General features: G+C 34.9%; 1 protein-coding gene and 1 long non-coding RNA gene across 3 annotated transcripts in view; one reads left to right on the forward strand and one right to left on the reverse strand.

Moving 5' to 3' along the window:
• LOC118269207 (GATOR complex protein NPRL2) overlaps nucleotides 1–23,376 on the reverse strand; it is a 59,170-nt gene that overhangs the window by 20,306 nt on the left and 15,488 nt on the right. The window contains exons 4-5 of one of the 2 annotated variants that reach the window (XM_050703101.1): nucleotides 19,217–19,353; nucleotides 398–1,211 (exon numbers count right to left, since the gene is read on the reverse strand). In XM_050703101.1, the coding sequence (XP_050559058.1) occupies nucleotides 831–1,211; nucleotides 19,217–19,353 (518 nt within the window). In that variant the 3' untranslated portion in view covers nucleotides 398–830. Of the gene's footprint in view, nucleotides 1–397; nucleotides 1,212–19,216; nucleotides 19,354–23,376 lie in introns of those variants that run through there. The other variant, XM_035584199.2, reaches the window with a different exon arrangement.
• Nucleotides 2,904–17,138, forward strand: LOC126912183 (uncharacterized). Its single transcript, XR_007706805.1, has 2 exons — nucleotides 2,904–3,440; nucleotides 16,565–17,138. It is a non-coding gene; the product is annotated as an uncharacterized LOC126912183 (long non-coding RNA).

The raw sequence follows: 23,376 nt of genomic DNA on the forward strand, positions 1-23,376 counted from the left end.
AATATAAAAGTACTCTATGTCGTATACTTCAAATTACAGGTTTCCTATGTATCCACGAAAAAGTACACCCTGTGCCAGTCTTTTGACTCTTGTTGTTACAAATCTTTATTTGTGCTTACGTTCTACAGAATAGTGCTTCACTAATACACACCTTGTATAACATATCAACAACACAAACTCACTTTTAATTATTAACGGCTTACTCACGTACCGGTTTGACGAGGAACTCGACTAGTTTCAAGCCATGCAGAAGCTCATATTCATGAGCAGCATTCTGCGTCACACGACGCGGCGATTGTCGCGCTGCTACTAACCGTCAAACCGTTACGTGAGTAAGCCGATAACATAATAATTAAATTAGTATGTCTCACGAAAGTTACAATAAAATTATACTCACTAATATTAAGTTTTTATTTTATCTGAAGAAATTACACTTTAGTTATTGTAATTAATATGTAATAAACTTTGCTACAGACGGGTAATCATCATATGACTACCGAAATTAATGTCGCGTTACATTTAAATAGATACTGGAAAATTAAACACATAATTAGTATGTTTTGTTTTTGGAAGAGTGGAGGCTATCTTAATCTTTTTGTAACGCGGAAATAAGTTTTGTCTGCAGTACAGTTAAAGTTAACATATAAGTATGTTAAAAAAATATATTTACAATTTAGGTTGAAGTAACGCTAGTGTTCGGTTTTTCTTAAAAAGTGTTTTTTTTTTTTATATATTTTTAAAGTCGTCACTTCTCTTTTTATCCGAGTCGATGTCAAAACCATGGTTAAAATTATTCGAAATTTGGAGGTGTGTATAATGCCCGGTTTACATTATTCCAGTCCAGCGATCCAGTCCAGTATGGCATGTGTGTTTGCAAAATATTTAGGATTATTCGCTGTCATATTTCCGTATTTCAAATCGTGTAGTCGACATTTTGTTATCACACTCTGAATTTCTTCTTGGCCTAGGATAGCCTGTTCTGTAGAAAGGGTTCTTAATTGCTTCGCAATGTGTTTCCCGAAGATGTCGAATTCATCTTCCACTGTTTCTGATTTGGATAAATCGTATTGCATATCTTTCATGCTACTGACTATTGTAGACAGCTGTGAAATTTTACTTCTTTTCTTTCGCGGTTCTGATAGACTTGGTTCTGGGTCACTAGGTTGAGTATTGTCAGTATTTTCTTCATTTTGAGCATCATCAGTATTTTCCTGGAAATAAAATATTTTTTCTTTAATTTTGCAGATACCCACTGCGGAACAATGGAAACAAGTCGAGGAAGGCTTTCGGAATAAGTGGAACTTTCCTTTGTGCTACGGAGCGTTAGACGGAAAACATATAAAAATTACTGGCTCCTATGAATATGGAAGTACGAACTTTAATTATAAAAAAGAAAACAGCATAGTATTGATGGCTCTTGTTGACCATGATTACTGTTTTACGTATATCAATGTGGGCGCAAATGGAAGCGCTTCGGATGGTGGGTATTTTCAAAAACTGTTCCATTTTTACTGAATTAGAAAATGGCAGTTTTATTCCAGAAAATGAAGTGATTGTGGCTGATGCAGCATTTCCACTAAAACATACTTAATGAAACCATATCCTGGGGCTAATTTAACTTTTGAACAAAAAATATATAATTACAGGCTGTCCCAAAATAAAAATAAATAAAAATCTTAAAATACATACGTGTGTTTTACGCTTCACCATCACATTTTTAATAAATGAATTGAATTCGGCGAACCATTTCACTTTGGGTTGGTAAACATTGCCACTAGCACCAGATGTGGATGACTTTTTAATCTTGTCTAGTTCAAGGTAGTATGTCGAACGTATACTTTTTATTTTGTTTTTCACATCTTCCACTGTGAATCCTTCAATTTCCATACCAATGCACAGATTTTGCAAAGCAGTTTGGCGCATAGCTTTGTTTTTATAATTTTCTGATGTTATGTCCCATAAACACGGATTATCTCTGTATATAGAGACAAACTTTATAGTTTCGTCTTCAGATAACTTCTTCACCATTGTTAAATCTTTTTTCTTCGCAAAAAAAGTCCGCAAAAACAACCAACACGTGTGTACCTACTTCGTCAGCACTGGAATGGCACTGGATTGGCCGTCTACATTATTCCAGTTATTGATCGCACTGGACCGAAAAGTAGACCGCGAATCCAGTTACTGGACTGGAATGCTTACTGGATTCAGTTCATTCCAGTACCGGTTTACATTTTTCCAGTAAGCAATCCAGTACTGGACTGGATCGCTGGACTGGAATAATGTAAACCGGGCATTAGCAAAAATCCACGATAACATAACAAAACATAATAAATGTCATGTCATTAGTCATTATAAATCCAATGCAAACAAATTGTCTAGGTCAGTAACAAAGTGGCCGCATTCTGTGGTCGTTAACAAAAAAATAATGCTACGTGTTAACAATATGATATGTTTACCAACTCGGGGTAATACAAAAAGTGTGATGGCTGTAGGTACCAGGAAGTGATTACACATATTATGGAGTGGTCACGAGTCTGTTATAATTACATACAATATTTCGGTATTATGAGATAATTTTCCGGTACGAAACCATTCATTATTATTTTATTGTTGTTTGTGTGTCTGTAGCAGGTAGTTTTATATGAAATATCCATTAAGTGCTATATTAAGACAAACCAAAAAATTATTTTTATTCATTTTATAGAGTAATAAATTGATTAATTTTAGTTTTATCAACTACTGTACTCTATCGGATTCAATAAGATCTTTTAAAACATTGAGCGCCGTAGTGGTAACCGGTGACAGACGTTAGCGGAGGATTTGCCTTCAGTGGCAGTGACTTAAAGTATATTTTATTGCAAGCAGATATGTCGGCCATATGCTTAAGTAAAAATATTCGATAACCTTGAATAGAGCAGTAAACATGCTGCAAGGTATACCACTACTTTACTTTTAAATTAACAGACAGCTAAAAATAGAAATAACTTCGAAGTTATATTTAAAACATACCTAATTACAGCAAATATTTTCATTTACAAAATACAAGTATTATTTTACCAACCTGACATTTCACGTTGGCAAAATAATTAAATAACCTTACCTATCTAGACACACGGCAGTGTGTCCGCCAAGTTCGAGCAAAAAAACCGACACACCGGCCGTGGGTTATATTACACGAACCATTTCGGGCCAAGTTCGACCCACCTATAACTCAAAATCTATTTTATCTACGCATATGAAATTTCTAGTATCTGTCGAGAGTCTACTTACTTATCTAAAATACAAAATTTCATTAATGTACCTATTGTAGGTCTTGAGATATTGACGTCAGAAAATCGCTATTTTTACTATACACTCACTGACTGACTCACTCACTCACTCACTCATCAAAAACCTAGACCACTTCCAATGGTCGTATTGACTTGAAATTTGGCATGGAGGTAGGTCTTTGGGTCAAGGTAAAGGAAAAAATCTGAAAATGGCCAAGTGTGAGTCGGTTTTAAAAATAATGAAGGTGTAAATTCATACCCCTAAGGAACTAAAACAAAAAATTTATCTATATCTTCCAATGGTCGTACCGACCTAAAATTCGTTACGAAGGTTTGTATTTAGTCAAAGTAAAGTAAAATAAGAAAAAAAGAAAATAAACCTTACAAAAATAAATGAAATCCCACCCAAAACATAAATAGTGAAAGGCTGCCAAGTTCGATAATATTGGAATGCTTCGCCTATAAAAGAAGTGAGATCTAAATAAGTACCAAGTTCCATACACAGACCTCATTTAAAAATGATATAACTTGGCAAGTTTTAATAGAAAATTATATACTTGACTCATTGCGTTTAGTAGGTTTATAACAAAGTGTGTGAAAACTTGCCAACTTGTTATATCATTTTTAAATGAGGTCTGTGTATGGAACTTGGTACTTATTTCGATCTCACTTCTTTTATAGGCGAAGCATTCCAATATTATCGAACTTGGCAGCCTTTCACATTTATGTTTTGGGTGGGATATTATCATACATGCCCAACTATGCCTACACATTACGGAAAATTCCCGCACCTCATATAATTATTCCAATATACATATAAACACAAAACAATAACGCCTACAAAAATAATATTAACGACAGGAAGATACCGATAAAACAACTAACAAGCAACGAAACAATGATTCTATCGCAAAGGTTGAGCACCTCTGCCTTCGCAAATACACTGTCGTCAACTGAAGATTATACGACTTAATAAAAAACACTACTGATTTATACGACCATTTTAATTTAGGGCGTACTCTTTGATTTAGCGGAGTTATATCATACGGTTAGCAACAGGCATGTTTTGATAGGAGCCACTATCGTACAGTCTGGTCGAATTCTCGAGTAGGTATGTTTGTAAATACGAGTAGAGTAGGTACGATTTGACCCGAATAGTGTTTGTGTAGACGAAAAAAACTACTTTAATGAATGCGTAGTGTTAGATACCAAGGTTATAGCTACATTACCGATATATTTGTCAATAGAATCGGTAATCGGTACGAATCGATGTGGAATACGGTACTCATAGAAATCGTGCGCCGTTGTTTGTACAACAGGCTCGCCTTCTATTATATCGGGATTTATGGCATTACTGTCGACTCTTGGCTGTGCAAATATAGTTTTGGTACACCCTTTCGGCGAATAACAGGTTATGTACCGTTGAATATACATTATTATACATGCATGTAGGACTAGGTACTAGGAGCCCATATAGAAACAAAACAGTAAGTAATCATTGTGAGTCCTCTAGTGTTTCGGACAGGAATAGGGGTGAAGCTAGGATTGTCAGATCCAGACTGGTAATTTCCTGGACATTTCTAGGGCCTCGAACTGAACTAAAATTACTGGACACGGCACAGCACCAACATTCGGGTAAAATCCCGGAAATCCCGGCCATCTGGCAACCTTAGGTGGAGCAGTCACGTATCGTTTGCCCCTATCTAAGTATCCCTCAAAAACATCTTTAGAATGAACAGTCAAACCATCTAACTCCCTGAAATTATCTTATACATATTTTACAGCATGCAATTTTATTATACTATTGAAAAAATTTTAAGAATGCTTTACGAAAAATTTTCAAAGAAAACAATACCGCGTTGACTTACATACTACATACATAAAATAACAAAAACACAGCTGAAAGCATGTCAAATTCTTGGAAAAATCCACCAGACTGTTTGGCGATACAGATAGACATGTAGAAAGAAATGTATAAATATGTAATCGTAGATAGCACTTATCAAAATACTTGAGTGACCAAATTGCTACATATTCACCTTGTATCTAATCTAAGAAGGCTGAAAAGATAAAGGTTTTGTGCTAAATAAATAGATGTACCTAGTTATCTTCCTTGGTTACGGGTTTAGAAGTGAATGACCTTTTGACAATTGATATTAATTAAATTTCCAAATATTTAGACATTAATGAAATGTTGCTATGTGGAAATCGTTAGAGTGCCATTTTATTTAAGAAGCTAACAATCTATGTACATTTAACCTATATTGAGCTTATGTGTGCATTTAATATTGAACTATCACGTTGATTTATACTTCAATCAATTATTCAAGACTGTTCCTATTTTTTTTACCTTGCTGGTAAGCGTTCAGTGCCGCCCATGGACACCCGCAACACCAGTGGAGTCACAGGTATGATATCGTCCATTTAACAGGAATAGGCTCTTTTTTGAAGGTCGTATCGGATCGAAAATATCGCCGACGACAGCTCATTCTACAGTTTTGCTGTGCGAGGCAGAAAGTTTCATAAATAAGCGCTACGGATTTTTTGGTGAGCAAAAAATGAACATTTTTTTGGTGAGTAAGTCAAATGACAAGAAATTCGTAGCTTCGTGGCATTGGGAACTTTCCGCATACTTAATACTAGAAATAGCAATCCTCTTGTTTGACATATACGACCAATCCAGCACATACGATCACTCTACTAACTCGTGCTATGTATTCAAATACCGTACGTAGGTAAATAAGTATATAAAACATCACATAACATTCTTGATCTATCATTTATTTTGTAACACTTTGATTCGCGAGTTTACCCCGGTAACTGCCAAGATCAACAAATCAAAATAACGCACACATACACATCACACGCACGAGTAAATCTAACAATATTATCCGCAAGCGCTCTTCCTATAGATATCTCACGTCACAGTTACATGTTAAATAATAATAAAATACATATATTCAAGATGTAAATAAAATAGCAAAACCGTTTTTTTCAAAACAGAGATTCGCGCGAAATTATGTTACCGTTTTCACTGATACTAAGCTATGTAGCTGTGCGAGGAAGATGCGCTGCTCGAGTATGCAATGTATCGATAGAAGGGAAGTCATCCATAGCAGGCATCTCTACATATAAAAACATAGTTTAGCTGAGTCCGTTTCCACTAATGCTATTTTATGTACATCAATGAATATGATTGGTGGTAGTCAAACGCAACCACAGCAATGTAACATATCTCAGACTCACCTTTTTCCGAAAATAATGAATATTAAACAATGAAAACATAAGATACGCATCGCACGAGCGAAATCCGGTAATAAAAACAATTATCATTTCGAATCGCGTGTAGTTTAAAACCAAAACAAATGACGTCACATGAAACAGTTCTACAATTAAAGATACTTCTAACAAAACGGTTGGAACAGATCGGCCTTCAACCGACTGGTGTTAGGGTCCCCGGCCCCTTCGGCCTTGGAAAGGGACTGGCGCACGTATCATTGACGAAGGGACCGCATCTACGCGAGATATTTCGTTATTCGATTATTTGTTTCAGAATTCCTATTCAAATTGAAACTATTTGTTGTTCAGCTGTATCAGCTTGCATCGAACTTTCTCCTACTATTTTCTGATCATCGAAAACGGAATAACTTTTCAGGATGAAGAAGACATACCTACCTATGATATTCTGTGCTTTTTTATGGAATAAGCCGGTAAACGAGCAGACGGATCACCTGATGGTAAGCAATCGCCGCTGCCCATGGACACTTGAAACACCAGCAGCGTTACAAGTGCGTTGCCTGCCTTTTGGGGGTTAGGAATTTAAGGGTTGTTGGGGAATCGGGGATTGGGAAGATTGGGAAGGGGGTTAATTGGGCCTCCGATAACCTCACTCACACAACGCAAGCGTTGTTTCACGTCGATTTTCTATGAGGCCGTGGTATTACTCCGGTCGAGCCGGCCCATTCGTGCCGAAGCATGGCTCTCCTACACTTAAATGCTATTTAACCTATGTAATAACTATATTTGATTGAAATAAATACATGAGCAGTTGCAGCCGCAGCTGTTGAGTTTCCACCAAGCAGTTAATAAAAGAAGTCTACTCTGGACATCTTTAAAGACACATTAATTTATTTAGTGCTAGCATGTTTAGTTAGTAAATCTTCTTAATTCATTTTAAAGTAAACAATTTTATCTAACGATCAGCCTATTGTTAGTTGTTAGTAAGCTGGCCCGTGGGCTCCGTGTGGTTTGGACATTGTTGTAGGCATTTAATGACCCTATAAACATTTTCACGCTACGATCCACCAACCGCCTCTGAATGAAGTCATAAAAATAAAATAAAATTAGGGAAGAGCATAAAACTATCGTTGTCGTGTTGCGAGTTAAATAAAACTATAGATTTTTTTACTCTAGCAATTTACTAGTCATGAAAAGGGCGCGAAAATAATGTAGGGACGGCAATTCTTTTTATAACCACAAATATTTTAAAATTTTTGTTAGTAACGTAGTGTTTAAAAAAATGTTTTCTACAATCTCCACCAATATGATTCTAAAAACACGGTGACGAATGTTTTAAATAATGTTAATTGAATTAACAATAAGAAAAATAATAAAAATACAACACCCGGCGCCATAGTGATGCGGATGCATCATTTACATAATCGACTAAATTACTCGCTACCGTTTATTAGTCGACTATTTATAGATCAATTTAAAATAATGAACTTTAATAACAGGTTGTATGATAATTGCAATTATTTATGTTTTTTTATTTCCTTTTGATTAAGAATACGAACCGACACATATTTATAAAGCGTGAAATTAATGTTTGAAGGTCTTAAAATTTGTGTGTTGCACGGAATGTCGAGAAATCTGTAATATTTAATGCCCTAATAGGACTTTAAAACTAGCGTCTCCTCTTAATCTGAAACTGCGGACTACCTAGCGGGTTTACCGGGGTTCCAGCTCGAAAAGCAGGAGTAGGAACGGGGTGGTTTTTAATCAGTGAGAGTCTGACACTCCCTCTCGCCTCGCCCAAGGCGGGAGAAGTCATTGGATGATTCCCCCCTCCCCCAAAAGCGTCTCCACTAAATATTATGTTGTTTACGATGATGAAACGACGACGACCACTAAAACTAATCGTACTTAGGAAGTGTTTTGTTAGCGAACTAGCTAGAACAACAAAGAGAAAAAAATAATTATTATAATATAAATATTTAAAAATCGAAGACGTTCACGATTTTGGCGGTTGTATTTGTTTTTTCTCTATTACCAGCCAGCAATCAGCATAACATTATTTTGTTTATAGCTAATAGGCATCGTTATTTTTAACCTGTTTATGCCGCTGAAGTATTTTTCGCGGCCGATGATCTCATAAGCTCATTGTTTTGTACGAAATGTTTATTTACTATCCACAGTATCAATGTATTTACTTACATTTACAGGTGTTTCAATTATTTTCAACGATAAAGCGTAAAGCCAGCCTTGAAAACGCGAATAACTATTATTGACCGAACTTTAGTAAACATGTAATAAAATTGTGTTAATCGGATTCGATTTTTGTTATTCCTGGTTTATCAAGTTGATCTACGAAAACCATTAAAGTTGTTTTTTAGAATATCACGCATTATTTTAGTCTATGCACAGATTTATTAAAAAAAAAAGCGAATAAAAATTGGTTATCACGCAGTATTTAAATGAAGATAGAAAAAAACAAGTCTATGTTTAGATTCATTAAAATGTACAAACATAACATAATAAAACTTGACACTGAAAACGTGAAAATAGTCATTTCATAATGATTTATTGTTTAAGACTCAGTCACCACAGATTCCCAATCTTTACGACACATGCGTAGTATTTTATGAAAGTTTCTGTGACACACCAGTTGTTTTTAACGATCACGGATAGCTGGCGAATCGTTATAATTAATTTTATTGCTTTTAGCAATTGACTGTTTGTGCTTCTACTTATTGTGATACGACTCTTCCGTAGAGCGCAGAGTACAATTTTAACAAAACAATTCTTATACTTAAGAATCTAAACTCAACAGCCTCTTCTAACGATACCATCAATCAGTAATTCATATTTACAAAAGAATAAAACCATCAAGATTATCCAGCCAAGTCATATTTTATATTACATTCATTCACAAAACCCGTTTGCTAAGATGTGTGGGTACAAACAAAACTAGACCAAGTCTTAAAACGGTCTAGATATAAATTACTTTTAGCCTTATCCATTAAGTGGATGCTATCAGCAAACCAGCTCCTAATAAACACGTATAATGATGTCACTTTAAAGACGAGAACATTGCTTCCTAAAACGCTAATAAGATGCAGACGGGCAACTTCGGAAGCAACTGTTACGCTGCCGATAGGATGTAGTAGACTGTAGATATATATATATTTTGAATACAGAAAATAGTAGGTGCAACTAAATTGGTACTACAAGCCTTTAATGAGAATGAAACTAATGTTTGTTTATAGTTAGAGTGTATTATTTGGCTAACGTGTGTGGTAAAATCGTTGGCTTGTTAAATTAAAGGTTTTAATTTTAAGCCCAAAAGCCATATGTATAATGTAAAATCTAAATATGCCTTGCTGAAATGAATAGAATTATATACACAATTAAAAAGACTGCTTTATATGCCAAATATAGAACAGTTTCTTAGAATTTCCACTCGAAGATAAAATCATCAAGTTTAATCAGGTAGAGGGAATATATTTAAATAATTCAACACTTTATATCAAAATAAACATATGTTAAATATTGTTGCAGGAAACAATGATAAGATAGCCGATAACAATTTAGTCTAGACTGCAAATATTATCTCAGTGTGATATGAAGGCCACACTTTTGTTTTATGCATGAAGGTTGCATACATTCAGGTTGATTTCCAAAACATGTAAATAAACGTAAATGTAAAAATGAACACTGTATTTATGTTCCTATCTCTATTTTAACATTTTACAAGACAACGAGGTACAGAATTTTGAATAATTTTATATGGATTTTATGTCAACAAACATCTCAGAAAGTTATTGAACCGACTGCAAGAGCAACTTTTTTGTTGTCTCTGAGTTGCTCGTCTACAAACAAGTAATTCCAAATTTAGGTTAAGCACAAGCAACGGCTCATTACGACACATAGCAACAGTCATATCTATCTTAGGCGACACGTTCGACATACAAATTATCTTTTTTATATATCTCGCATCGTAAACCGGCCGAGTGTAGTATAGACGTTTTATGTTTTCAATTCGTATGCCATATGTTCAGTATTTTGTTTACGTATCGTTTTTTTCTACATTTGTAGATATTTATATGCTATTTTCTATTTCGTGATAGAACTGCGTTTTTACATCTTACCTTTTTATGTGAGACATAAATAGTAGTTATACAGAAAAAAGTAGGAGCACTAATTCCCTCAATTTTTACTTCATCAATCATCATCCACATTATAAGAGAAACATTGTAGAAATGTGTTCATCTCTATTCACAACTGAATAACTGATTGATTGAATAATTTACCTACACTTTAAAGTACTTAAATGATTTAAAGAGACATGAAAATACACTCTCGAAACTTAATACGGAATTGGCAATCAATTACAATTTACAAAGCAGGCCATATAACGGCATGAAAACATAAAAAATAATAAAATCACGATTGTTTTGATAAAAGGAGTTTTATACTGTTTTGTTTTTCTTTTTATCCATATTGATCTCGACGTGGGAGATAAAAATAAGCTCGGCCGTCATCCGCGGATCTCGTCTCATGACAAGATTGTATAAAATTTGCATTAACGTATTAATTTTATGATGTTACGTAATGTAGACAAAAAAAATGTAGATATATTTATCGGAGAAAAATAACAAACATAATAAGACACCCACTATTCTGAGTTGGATAGTTAGCTGATTACCATTTTTGAATTCAACAACATTTTAGTTTTATTAAACTCAAAAATGTTTTGAATAAATCGCAAAAAATCGAAAGTGTTTACAAAACAAATAAATTAAAATATGATTATTACCTACAAATTACAAAAACGGTTTTAATTATAAATTTAAAGGTGCAGCCGAATCACGAACGCACGAACCAAATAGCACTAGTGATGTGAAAACCTTAGTTTAGTCGATTCTTGGTTAACATCGATACCACTCGATACATCGACAGTCGTATTACCATAACGAGAAGAACCACCTTGTAGTCGAGAATACTAAAATTAGTTGTGTATTATGCGCCGGCGCCTATTGACCTCGATACTGGTACTGGGCCATTAATTTGACAAGATATGGCCTCGAGCTACAAATGGTAACTCAGTTTATGATTGCCTACTTCATTTAATATTAGGAATATAAACAATTATATGATGATAGTGTACTTTGAATACATGACAGGTTCCTTGACGATATTGATATTTAAAAATGATTAATGATTATTAGTTTTGATTATGATCGCTTCTTTAGTAAGAAAAAAAAGCAGAGCTACGATTTAATTAACTGCATTAGATTGAATTAATAAAAAACGAGTACACATTTTCCCTGCAGTGTCGGATTAGCCATGTAGCAGGAGACAGCAAATGCTAAGGTCCCTGTGCCATATAAGGGCCCTGCGCCTGAGCCCAAATCAACAGAAAACCGACTTCAAAAACCATAAACTAAAAATCTACTAATGACAAAAAATAACTACCTATTAACCTTTTTTTATGGAATTCATGGCAAACGAGCGGACGAATGACCTGACGGTAAGCGATCAGTGTCGCCCATGGACACCCGCAACATCAGAGGAGTTACAGGTGCGTTGCTAGTTTTGATTATGATCGCTTCTTTAGTAAGAAAAAAACAGAGCTACGATTTCATTGCATTAGATTTAATTAATAAAAAACGAGTACACGTTGTCCCTGCAGCCTGCAGTGCCGGATTAGCTATTTAGGAGGAGCCAGCAAATGCCCCGCGCCTGTCGTCACAGAAAACCTGTTTTGGATTATTTACATCCTACAATAGGCAATGTAACTAAAGGGCCCCATGTTCGCTTTAGGTACGGACTCCGCGTCGGCTTTATCCGGCACTGTGGCAAAATATCTTATATACCTAGACCAAATTAGGAAGCTGGAGAGTGATATAAGCTGCTTTTTTTCCTTTGTCCATATGACTAAAGCCGTGAGCAAAAACTGGTAAACAATAAACATGTCAGTTATAATGTGAATGCAATTATAAAACCTGTCCAGCTAGTCCGTAGATACAAATTAATATTAATTTGTTTTGTGTTACCCTATTTACCTTGTGTTCTCCTATAGTAGCAATATTATTAAATAAATTCTGTAATAACTATAAATTTACAAAACTTTAAACTATAATAAAACCACCAAAATAATCCTCATTCAGCCAACTTTTCCCATTTAGTAGGCTGGCAACATTAAATGCTATAAAATACATCGTTGGAACAACTCTGCTTGTTGTTTTACCTAATTGGTCGTATATCAGCATTATGTATGTTTGTATATTAGCATAATAAACGTAGTAAATTAACAGTTTCTCTACACATTCGGATAAAACCAGTTAACTATGTATATTTCGAAACTCTTTCTCAAAATAAAACGCACAGATTGACAACTCCTTTTTTGTGTTCTTAATGTGCTGTGCTAGGGTTGTCCCTGACAATGATGATGTGGTTCCATTTCTATTATTTTATATTTTAACATTTTATTTTAATGACCTATAATACTATAGAATTAGTGTGAATATATCAATTTTCAAATTAAGTTAAGAGATAGGAAGCTATAGATATTTCTGCGAAGTCGTGGTATCACTCCGAAAAAAACCGTCACATTTGTCCATAAGCTTGGCTCTCCCAAGCTATGACATAATTTCATTAAAGAAATTATCAAATTATATACTTAATTAGAATTTTATGAGTTTCTATATCTAGATTCTAGACATCTAAATGTTTCTATTTACGATCCCACATCGTCACATACACGTGTTAGCTAGACCAAACTACTCAAATAGACAACTTTGGCAGCCCTAGGCGGTCGGCACGCGTTCGGAACGCCGAAAATATTTCTGTATACAATATCAGCCGGGGTCAACGCCCTCTTTATCTTCACGCCACATATACCTACGAGGAGTTTATGACATTATCCCAGTTATAAAATTAGATTATTCTGTTACATTGGTCTACCTACAGCGGCGCTGTGATGACAGCAACAGACTCCACGGCACGCGTTTGGGCTCGCTGTCATCGCAGCGGTAAGTCCCCTCTTTGAGGAGTGGCTTGAGAGGCGCCACGGCGTCCTCACCTACCGCCTAACGCAGGTGCTTACCGGACATGGGAGTTTCGGTAGGTTCCTGTTCCTTATTGGGCGGGAGGAAACGCCCGGGTGTCATCACTGTGAGGACCGCCCGGAGGACACGGTAGAACATACGGTGGCGGTGTGCCCTGCGTGGGCTGAGCACCGCCAAGTCCTCAGGGATGTGGTCGGCGACGGCGACCTCTCGCGCCCGGCACTGGTTCAGGCCATGGTGCGGAGCGAGAGGGACTGGGATGCCGTCTCCTCCTTCTGCGAAGCAGTCATGCTAGCTAAGGAGGAGGCGGGGCGCGTGAGAGAACAAACCTCCTCACGCCCCAGCCGTCGCGAAAGACACTCCGGGCGTAGGGGATCCCGAGACGATCTCCGGCCACCGTAAGTGCGGGCCTGCGGACGGCGAGCAAGGGTAGCTCACCGCCCGATCAGAACCAGACCCGTGCGTGCGGCGCGTCGCGTTCCGCGCGCGCCTTAAAGAGCCATCAGACCACCACAGATGGGGCCCAACAGGGCTGATGCCTGATCCGGAGCTGCGGACTACCTAGCGGGTTTACCGGGGCTCCGGCTCGAAAAGCAGGAGAAGGAACGGGGTGGTTTTTAGTCAGTAAGAGTCTGACACTCCCTCTCGCCTCGCCCAAGGCGAGAAAAGTCATTGGATGATTTTCCCCCCTCAAAAAAAAAAAAAAAAAAAAAAAAAAAAAAAACACCACGCGTTGCAGTTGGACATTTACTTTTTTCGAGTTTTCTAAGAGTTTCAGACTTTCAGCTTTATAGAGTTTATTTATTAATTCTTTACTACTAATTATTTATTTTTATGTTTGTTCAAACAATTCAGAGCTAGAATGAAGTGAATAAAATTGTGTTTTATTACAGAATACAAAAATTATATAAACTATTTTTTATAAGTAGTTTTACGTCAGCAATTTTTTTTACGTTGCCCCACACTAGGATCCTCTGTGTTGTCTTTTCTCCTAACAATTTCACGTACATAGGGATCCCACAACGAGTTGTTCCGTGCAGGAACCGAACCCGCTACCTGTTATACTCGCGTCAACCGAGCAGTCAGGTAATCTTTGACTATCGTATAATAATCTTTGTATAATCCATCTTTCTCTACTCTCCCCCTCAATTCGCCAGTATTTAAATGTATAATTACTGGAATAAATAATTCATAGTCCTCAATAATAATGAAACATATGCTGCAAATATTTCCTGTCAGTACACATTATCACATCGAATGGTTATTGAACCCGACGTATTGTGCGCTCCACTGATATAACCCGAACCAACATTAACATACATATTAATTAATATACATAATTATTGAGTTTTGTTGTTATGTGAAGTGACAGTTTGTATTTAAAATACGCATTTAAATATCTAACTTTCATATATTATGTACATATACGGCGCATTCCAATAAACTACCGATCGGTAAATTTGCTTACGAGCCGTAGAATTTTGACATAAGCTCCATACAAAATGTGTCAAAAATCTACGGCTCGTAGGCACATCTACCGATCCGTAGTTTATTGGAATGCGCCGATAATAAACTTAGACGGATTGTGTCTTGCGTTTAAAATTTCCTTCTATTATAACTTTCGTGAGACATACTAAATTAATTATTATGTTATGGGCTAAGTTTTTAAACTGACGTGGTCACTAACACTATTTCATAAACTCATAGAAATAGAATAACATGATAAATATCCCGTTTCAAGTTCTAGTACTAATGTTATGGGCTTATTCAGGTAACTGTTTGACGCCATGACATGCTAGAAGCATTAGTTTCAAGTCATGTTAGACGCGACAATCACCGCGTTGTGTGTCGAGGAATGCTACTCATGAATATGAGCCTCGGCATGCCTTGAAATTAGTCAAGTTCGTCGTCAAACAGTTACGTGAGTAGTTTTTGACGAATGTATTTTTTCAATGTTTGCAATGGCGGAATTCGCTTTGATATCTCGGACAGTGTAAAACCAACTCATTCGATAATTTAAATTTATGTATCGATTTAAATCTCATTATAACGGAATCTGTACTTGCAAAATGTTGCCAGAGCCAAAAAGAAATGCAAACCGGCTGCGGCGTGTCATGTGCCATTGAATGAAAAACATTTATTGCTCGCGTCCAATTTATGGTCTCGGTGGCTTGCTGTTTCAGATTTCTGAGAAGATACAATATGAACTACAAGAAAAAATGCAAGTCGTGACTCATTTATTATTATGCAACGTCACGCCTCATATCCCCGAAGGGGTAGGCAGAGGTGCTCATTACGACACGCAATGCCGCTATAGGTACACCCACTTTTCACCATTTGTGTTATAAGTCCCATGTGTCCCAGGGGTGAGCCTATTGCCATATACTGGACACAATTCCAGACTCCGTGCTACTACTGAGAAATTTAGAAAAACCAAAAACACCCTAGTAGTACTTTGTCGGACCCGGGAATCGAACCCGAGAGTTCGGCAGCCGCACTTGCGACCACTCGATCAACGGGGCAGTCGTGACTCATTTATGATTTATTCAAAATAACAGCATAGCAATATTTATTTTATTTACCGAATAAAACATATCGTATGAAAAATGGCGTTGCTCTTCAGCAGTGAAGGTTTTATAATGTAAAATACAACATAGTCAGTCAAAATATATCTAGACACACGGCAGTGTGTCCGCCAAGTTCGAGCAAAAAAACCGACACACCGGCCGTGGGTTATATTACACGAACCATTTCGGGCCAAGTTCGACCCACCTATAACTCAAAATCTATTTTATCTACGCATATGAAATTTCTAGTATCTATCGAGATCTACTTACTTATCTAAAATACAAAATTTCATTAATGTACCTATTGTAGATCTTGAGATATTGACGTCAGAAAATCGCTATTTTTACTATACACTCACTGACTGACTCACTCACTCACTCATCAAAAACCTAGACCACTTCCAATAGTCGTATTGACTTGAAATTTGGCATGGAGGTAGGTCTTTAGGTCAAGGTAAAGGAAAAAATCTGAAAATGGCCAAGTGTGAGTCGGTTTTAAAAATAATGAAGGTGTAAATTCATACCCCTAAGGAACTAAAACAAAAAAATTATCTATATCTTCCAATGGTCGTACCGACCTAAAATTCGTTACGAAGGTTTGTATTTAGTCAAAGTAAAGTAAAATAAGAAAAAAAGAAAATAAACCTTACAAAAATAAATGAAATCCCACCCAAAACATAAATGTGAAAGGATGCCAAGTTCGATAATATTGGAATGCTTCGCCTATAAAAGAAGTGAGATCTAAATAAGTACCAAGTTCCATACACAGACCTCAGTTAAAAATGATATAACTTGGCAAGTTTTAATAGAAAATTATATACTTGACTCATTGCGTTTAGTAGGTTTATAACAAAGTGTGTGAAAACTTGCCAACTTGTTATATCATTTTTAACTGAGGTCTGTGTATGGAACTTGGTACTTATTTAGATCTCACTTCTTTTATAGGCGAAGCATTCCAATATTATCGAACTTGGCATCCTTTCACATTTATGTTTTGGGTGGGATCTTTTTTCTATAGAGTCTACCTTCAAAAATAAATTGAAGTCCACAGTCTTCATTGCATTGCTACCACTAATCTTTTTGTTAATGCTGTATTTTTTTTATAAATTTAACTAGAACGAACATCAGTATCTACTACATGGCAGTTGCCATTACTCAAAATTTAAAACAATGTTATCTACGAAACCAAATATCTGTTTTTATTTCGACACAATCGCGGAATGTTTTTAACGAAAACAGATGTCTCCCATTTGTTTTGTTCACATTACATTAAGATAATTAAAATTAATATTTCTCGCGGTATTTTAACAGCGTTGTAGTTACGTTTAATTTTAGTATCGTGGAACAATGCAATGTTATAATGTGTTATGTCACTCTGACTAGCACTTGTGCCAATAGTGGGCGAGGTCGTTGCACCCGCCATATGTACGTAAAGCTAATTGCATTATGGAAATATCAATAATTAATGAGTAACTGGTACTAATGTACGAGTTATGCTTGTCTGATTCCATTTAATATTGCATCGAATCAATATTCAATGTATGGGCATTAAAAATCATAAGTAGCTGACGGAAAAAAAGAAAAAATAGGGATTTTGAATTTAGAAATGTTTAGCGTTTTAGTTTAATAATGAACGCTTCTTTTTACGCACTAAAAACTCGTTTATTATTATTTCAAATATTGTATTGTTTTTTTAACATAGTGCATTCTAAAATTTGAATTTTTAACGCATGTTAGTGTTGGGACATGAACAGGTACGTATCTATTGTTAGTCGATTTTATACAAATTTAAACAACACAACATAATTATTCATTAGTAATGTTAGCCTAAACAGACTCGTAATAATACATTCATCATGTGTATAGGCCATAAAGTACGTCAAAACCGTCGAAGTTGTCTAGTCTACCACACCAAAGAATTTCAATGGTATGCAAATGTTGACAGTTCCAGTTACCTTGCAGGCGCTGTCCAAAATAACTCGTTCTCCATAATCGACTAAAACTTGCGCAAAAGTATTTAGCAGTAAATGTATTAGGTAAAGAATTAAAGTACATTTCAAATTAACTTTAATTCCAAAAAATCGAATCGAAAATATGTTAATTTTCCTTCCTTGCGTACTTTTTCAAAGACAAAATAGTTATGTAAAGCAAAAGCACAATTAATTTTTCAAAATGAATAAATGCCTCAAGCATATTATCCTAAAACTCATTTGGTTTACGTAAGTATCTTCAGATTCAGTGAAACAAAAGAGGCAGCAACTAAGTACTTACAAATAAGATTAGTAATCCGATATTATAAGATTTGTTTCACAAAAACAATTTCGTTTTGTTACTAGCTACCATGGACAAGGCTTTACAAGTGAGTGAAACGTTTGAAATTGTAGTTAGTTAAACCTATTACTAGACAAAAACCTAATTGCGTATTTAATAGCCATCAATTGAATAAAGTGTTCAACTAACCGTATTGGCGTACGTAGTTGGTTTTTTCATTACTAAACTAACCTACATCAATTACTAACCTATAAAATAATTGTATGACGCCATACTAACCTTTATTAAGCCGCAAATTATTCAGTTCATTGATTGGATGTTGGTAAAAATAATTATCTCCCACGTATCGCGTATAAATAACTAACGCCTACATGATTTTTGTTTGCTCTTTTGCTATTGTACCAAAAAAGAACGCAAGAATAATATGTTTAAATTAAAAAGTTGTTAATAAAGTTTTGCCTGTTCAATGGAGATAATTGTCAGTTGTCAAGGTAAAAACCACATGTTATGACAGTCCCTAATGAGCCACAGGCTGACATAATCATCGTTTTTCCTCAATTAAGGGTAGCTTGGTAACTATTTAGCTTTCCCTCGTTACGTATCATCGAATAAGTTGACACAACTGTTAGGGTTGACGTAAACCAATAAATTGTATTTAGTCGATTAGTATCTCACATCCGATTTGAGTCGAGTTATCTGCACATAAAATCGTTTAGTATAATTTCAGCTTTCTCAGATTAAGATCAGTCAGACATTTATTTATTTATTTAAAACATCAGTTTTAAGACTAGATTGAGAGTTTAAAAACTAATCTTACCTGGTTAGTAGTTAGGTCCCATTGATCAGCGACGAAGGAATGCCTGCTGTAGAGGAACACGGGAACCTGATGGTCTTTGACTGGAGTAGGGTCACTGTTCACCCTGACCACCGTCAAGTGAGTCGTGGTTGTGCCGACTGTGGACAAAGAGGCGTTTTATTAGAAAGGGGAAGATCACAATGTCCAGTTTTGTAATAACAACAGCAGTAGTAACAAATTGCGGTATTCAAAGGAATACAGGTCGACAGATGTAATGTTAAAATTAAATGGCCTTGTATGATTTATCAACCGGAATTGAAATGGTGAACATACGTCTATCGTTATAATTTTTGTTTTAAAATCACAAGTCTGTATTCCCAAGCCCGCAGATTGTTGACAGTATTTTCATTAAGTTCTCAATATTTTTTTTGCCCATATTTCAAAACTTTTTCATTTATTATGAGAGCAGGAGTGGGAAGATTATCAAATTAAGTACTTACTAAGTTAATAAAATTGAAGAAAAGTTTTTTTTGGATTATATGGGATTATGGATTTTTCGCTGTCTCTATATACTTATTCAATATAAAACATTTTGCTTTCAAGTAGTACTGCAAACTGCAAGCATGCGTGAAGTACGGAACAATGGTAGAATAAAAACTAGCGTACCTAATGTACAAAACATTTGCTATTACTGTTGCTAAGTGCATTAATTGCAGCATTAGAAATCGATAAAAAATAAATCGATTACAGCAGTATTTTTTGTTCCAATTTAATCGATTGTTTTTTGGATTTTCTCGAGAACTAATTTAAAAAATAAATTAGATATTTCATATTCAGTAACAAAGTGCACAACAAGTCTTTAGCGATTCTCGTTACTGTGATAAAAAAATAATTTAAATACTTCAACGATCAAGTAGATTGAACGAACCAACCAAAAAATTAAATGAAAACGTCTCATTCAAAATAAGATTATTTTGCTATTTATCATTTTATTAAATTAAAAGTAACACTATAATCGAATAATGGTTGCGTGTGCGCATTAGAGAACAATGTGGTAAGTAAAAAATTTCATCTGGCGCGTTGCTAAGTGCACAAGCTGCATAAAAAATACGTAAGTTGCAAGCAGTGAAGAGAATGTGCGATATAATTAATTAGATTCAAACTATAAACTAGATAAGAATATTTTTAATACGTTTATTATAATTGGACCATTTATGTGCATGAAATATTAGCTTTTTTCAAGAAAGTCAAGAAAGTCTTTGTCTTTTTAATCAGAATGTTTTACAGAAGGAGGTTAGTTTTGCCTCATCTAATTATTTGAAAGATTGACATGTGATAGAACTACATTATAACGCTATTCGACAAAAATAAATATCATTGATCATCTATTTAAGAATACAGTTTTTAATTTAATGGTATTAATGCTACATGTTTAACAAAATCTAGGTTAGTTTTACTACTGTCTTATTTGTACTGTATTGTGATCACAGCTGCAGTCCTATTAACGCCATTCGACAAACAATACGTCATTAAAGATTATTATTTTAATAACAGAAGTTTGCTGCAATTGGTATAATTTATAATAACTATAGTGACTTCACCTACTTACTCTTATGAATTAATCTACATATATAATATCGAGTGACCTTTTAGATTTATAATGGCTGACATCAAATCTCTATGTAATAAATCTACCTTCCGTTTATGATGTAGGTACAAATTACTTGAATTACTTGACTAATTCATAGTTATCCTTGTCTGGATCGAATATCGATTCGATAAAAATCTCTTCTCAAATCACTGACAGCACACTCTTGTTATCTATTGGGGTCAGCTCAGATGAGAAGAGAATAATCTCTTAAAAGGGTGAAGGTTATACTGTGGACAGAATATGAATTAGGGTTAGATATCACATTGTCCTTGATATATTTCCTCATCATGTACACACAGATACATGATACTTATAGCTATCAATTTTTTCACACAAAATTTGCTGAGAATATATCATAACCATAAATCTGTCATGTATATATTTTTCTTATCAAAATAAGTACTTGTGTGTATAGCTGTGTAACGAAACGAATATAGAACCTAACCTAGCCTAACAGCCATAAAATTCAAAGCAATAAAATGAAGGTTACTGCGATAACAACGAGCCGAAGAGAATGGAAAGCCATGAATGTGATTTCTTTCATTTGTATAAATATTAAAGTACGTAATATAATAAGTTATAAAATATAATATTTTAAGCTGTTTTTAAAAATGAACTATATATTAATCAAAAAAAATAGCAAAAGGAAACACAAAAAAAATTATTAAAATAAAATATAAAAATTAACTAAAAATCATGGTTGTACTAGTACGTATATTAATGGAGAAACGTTCTAGTTAATTTAGTAAATATCATTTATCGCATAATTATTATTTATATCGGAAAAAGTATAAAAATTACTAAAATCTATGGTACCTAATAATTTAGTAACACGTTCCCATCACTAGACATTAAAGTTCCCGCCTACAGCTACCGCGCGAAAAGAACTATCGACTAACAGTACAAGTGTATTGAGAATTGAGACTTAATGAGAAATTCTTTCTTGTTTGAAATGTAATTACAAAGATGCGTCTAGACCAGACGATTTTACTCGCTTTCTCACTGCGATCAAATGGGCTATTGTTTGCAATACAAGTTTATTTATAGACTGATAGACTTCTAGCGAGGGTGACGCTACTTTTTAATGAATATTGAGTAGTCGACTGTCTGCTGTGGACTGTGGGTGGAGATCAATCTACATAATGATCTACAATTTCTATCAAGGAACTAAATTTATTTTTATCAAGTCGTAAGGAAACTTTTGTGCAGTCACAAAGAAAATTATTTAAATCTACCTACCTCTGTAATCCTGTATATATAGGATATAATATAAATAAGTTTTCTGTTTATTATTTTCTGTGTACATTGCGTACACACACAGTAATACACACCTCTGCCTACCCTTTCGGGGATAAGGGGCGTGACGTTGTGTGTGTGTTTTCTGTTATTTTAAAGTTTTAAAATAGTTACATAGAAAAGTAGCCAAAAATGTCCATATTATGTCGATGACGCAATTTAAAAACTAGTGTTGCCATTATTCAAGCTGAGTAGAACTTATGGGTACCTACGGATTTAGATAGCCATACTAGTAATACCACATAATCCGAAAATGCCATGATCATAAATTATACTTATGAGGGACTACGGGACATTATACATATCAGTTATCTTGGTATATAATTTTATCACTTTATAAAAAATGGTCATGCTTAAGATCTTAAATGTGTAGGTAGGTACCTAAATCACTTTTAAGATGACAAAAGAAATATGATTAATCGTTTGGACTATTTCGCAACAAAAACATCCTAGAGTTTATATTAAGTTTAACTGGTAAAAAGCTTTTACACGTTTTATGCTTATATAAACTCCGCCTATTTGGCTTATGATAAAGTAAATAAAAAAGTCTAGAAAGTAAATGGTTGGCCGTATTTAAGTGGGCGATAAAGTGCGGCTTACTTAATTTTTATCAACGTAGATACATTTACCACAATTTATAATGCTTAATTTAAATATTATCTTTTGTGGAATAAATATGCGGGCAGATTACGGTAGCCTACACAGCCTACATCACCTAATTTCCCGCGCAAAGCTCAGTGACAGTGACATGTCACAGATAAGTAATATTTTTTTTTTCAGAGCAGAACGTTATCGTTGTCCTTGTCCGGAATATTTGACACTTGATGTATTTAGGTCGATTTTATTGTTATGATTTTAAAATCACTGCAAGAGCGACTGTCGGGCAAGAGGTTTCGGGTTCGATTCGCGGATCGGGCAAAGTACTGTTGAGCTTTTTTTGGCATTTCGAAAAATATCTCAGTAATAGTAACACGGAGTCCGAAAATGTACCCAGTATATGGCAATAGGCTCACCACGTATTACATGGGACTTAAAATAACATAAATGGTAAAAAATCGGTGTACATTGTACAGTGGCAATACGCGCCGTAATGTGCAACTCTTACGTTAGGTACGTCATTTTATAAACATTTTTAATATTTTTTGATAAAAATTAACCACTTAAAAATCTATGCATATTTTTCAATAACATCTAGGTACTTTATACATCTCTCAGTATAGAAACATAATAAGTG

The sequence above is a fragment of the Spodoptera frugiperda genome, chromosome 2 (assembly GCF_023101765.2).
Source record: "Spodoptera frugiperda isolate SF20-4 chromosome 2, AGI-APGP_CSIRO_Sfru_2.0, whole genome shotgun sequence".
In the NCBI taxonomy this organism is placed as follows: domain Eukaryota; kingdom Metazoa; phylum Arthropoda; class Insecta; order Lepidoptera; family Noctuidae; genus Spodoptera; species Spodoptera frugiperda.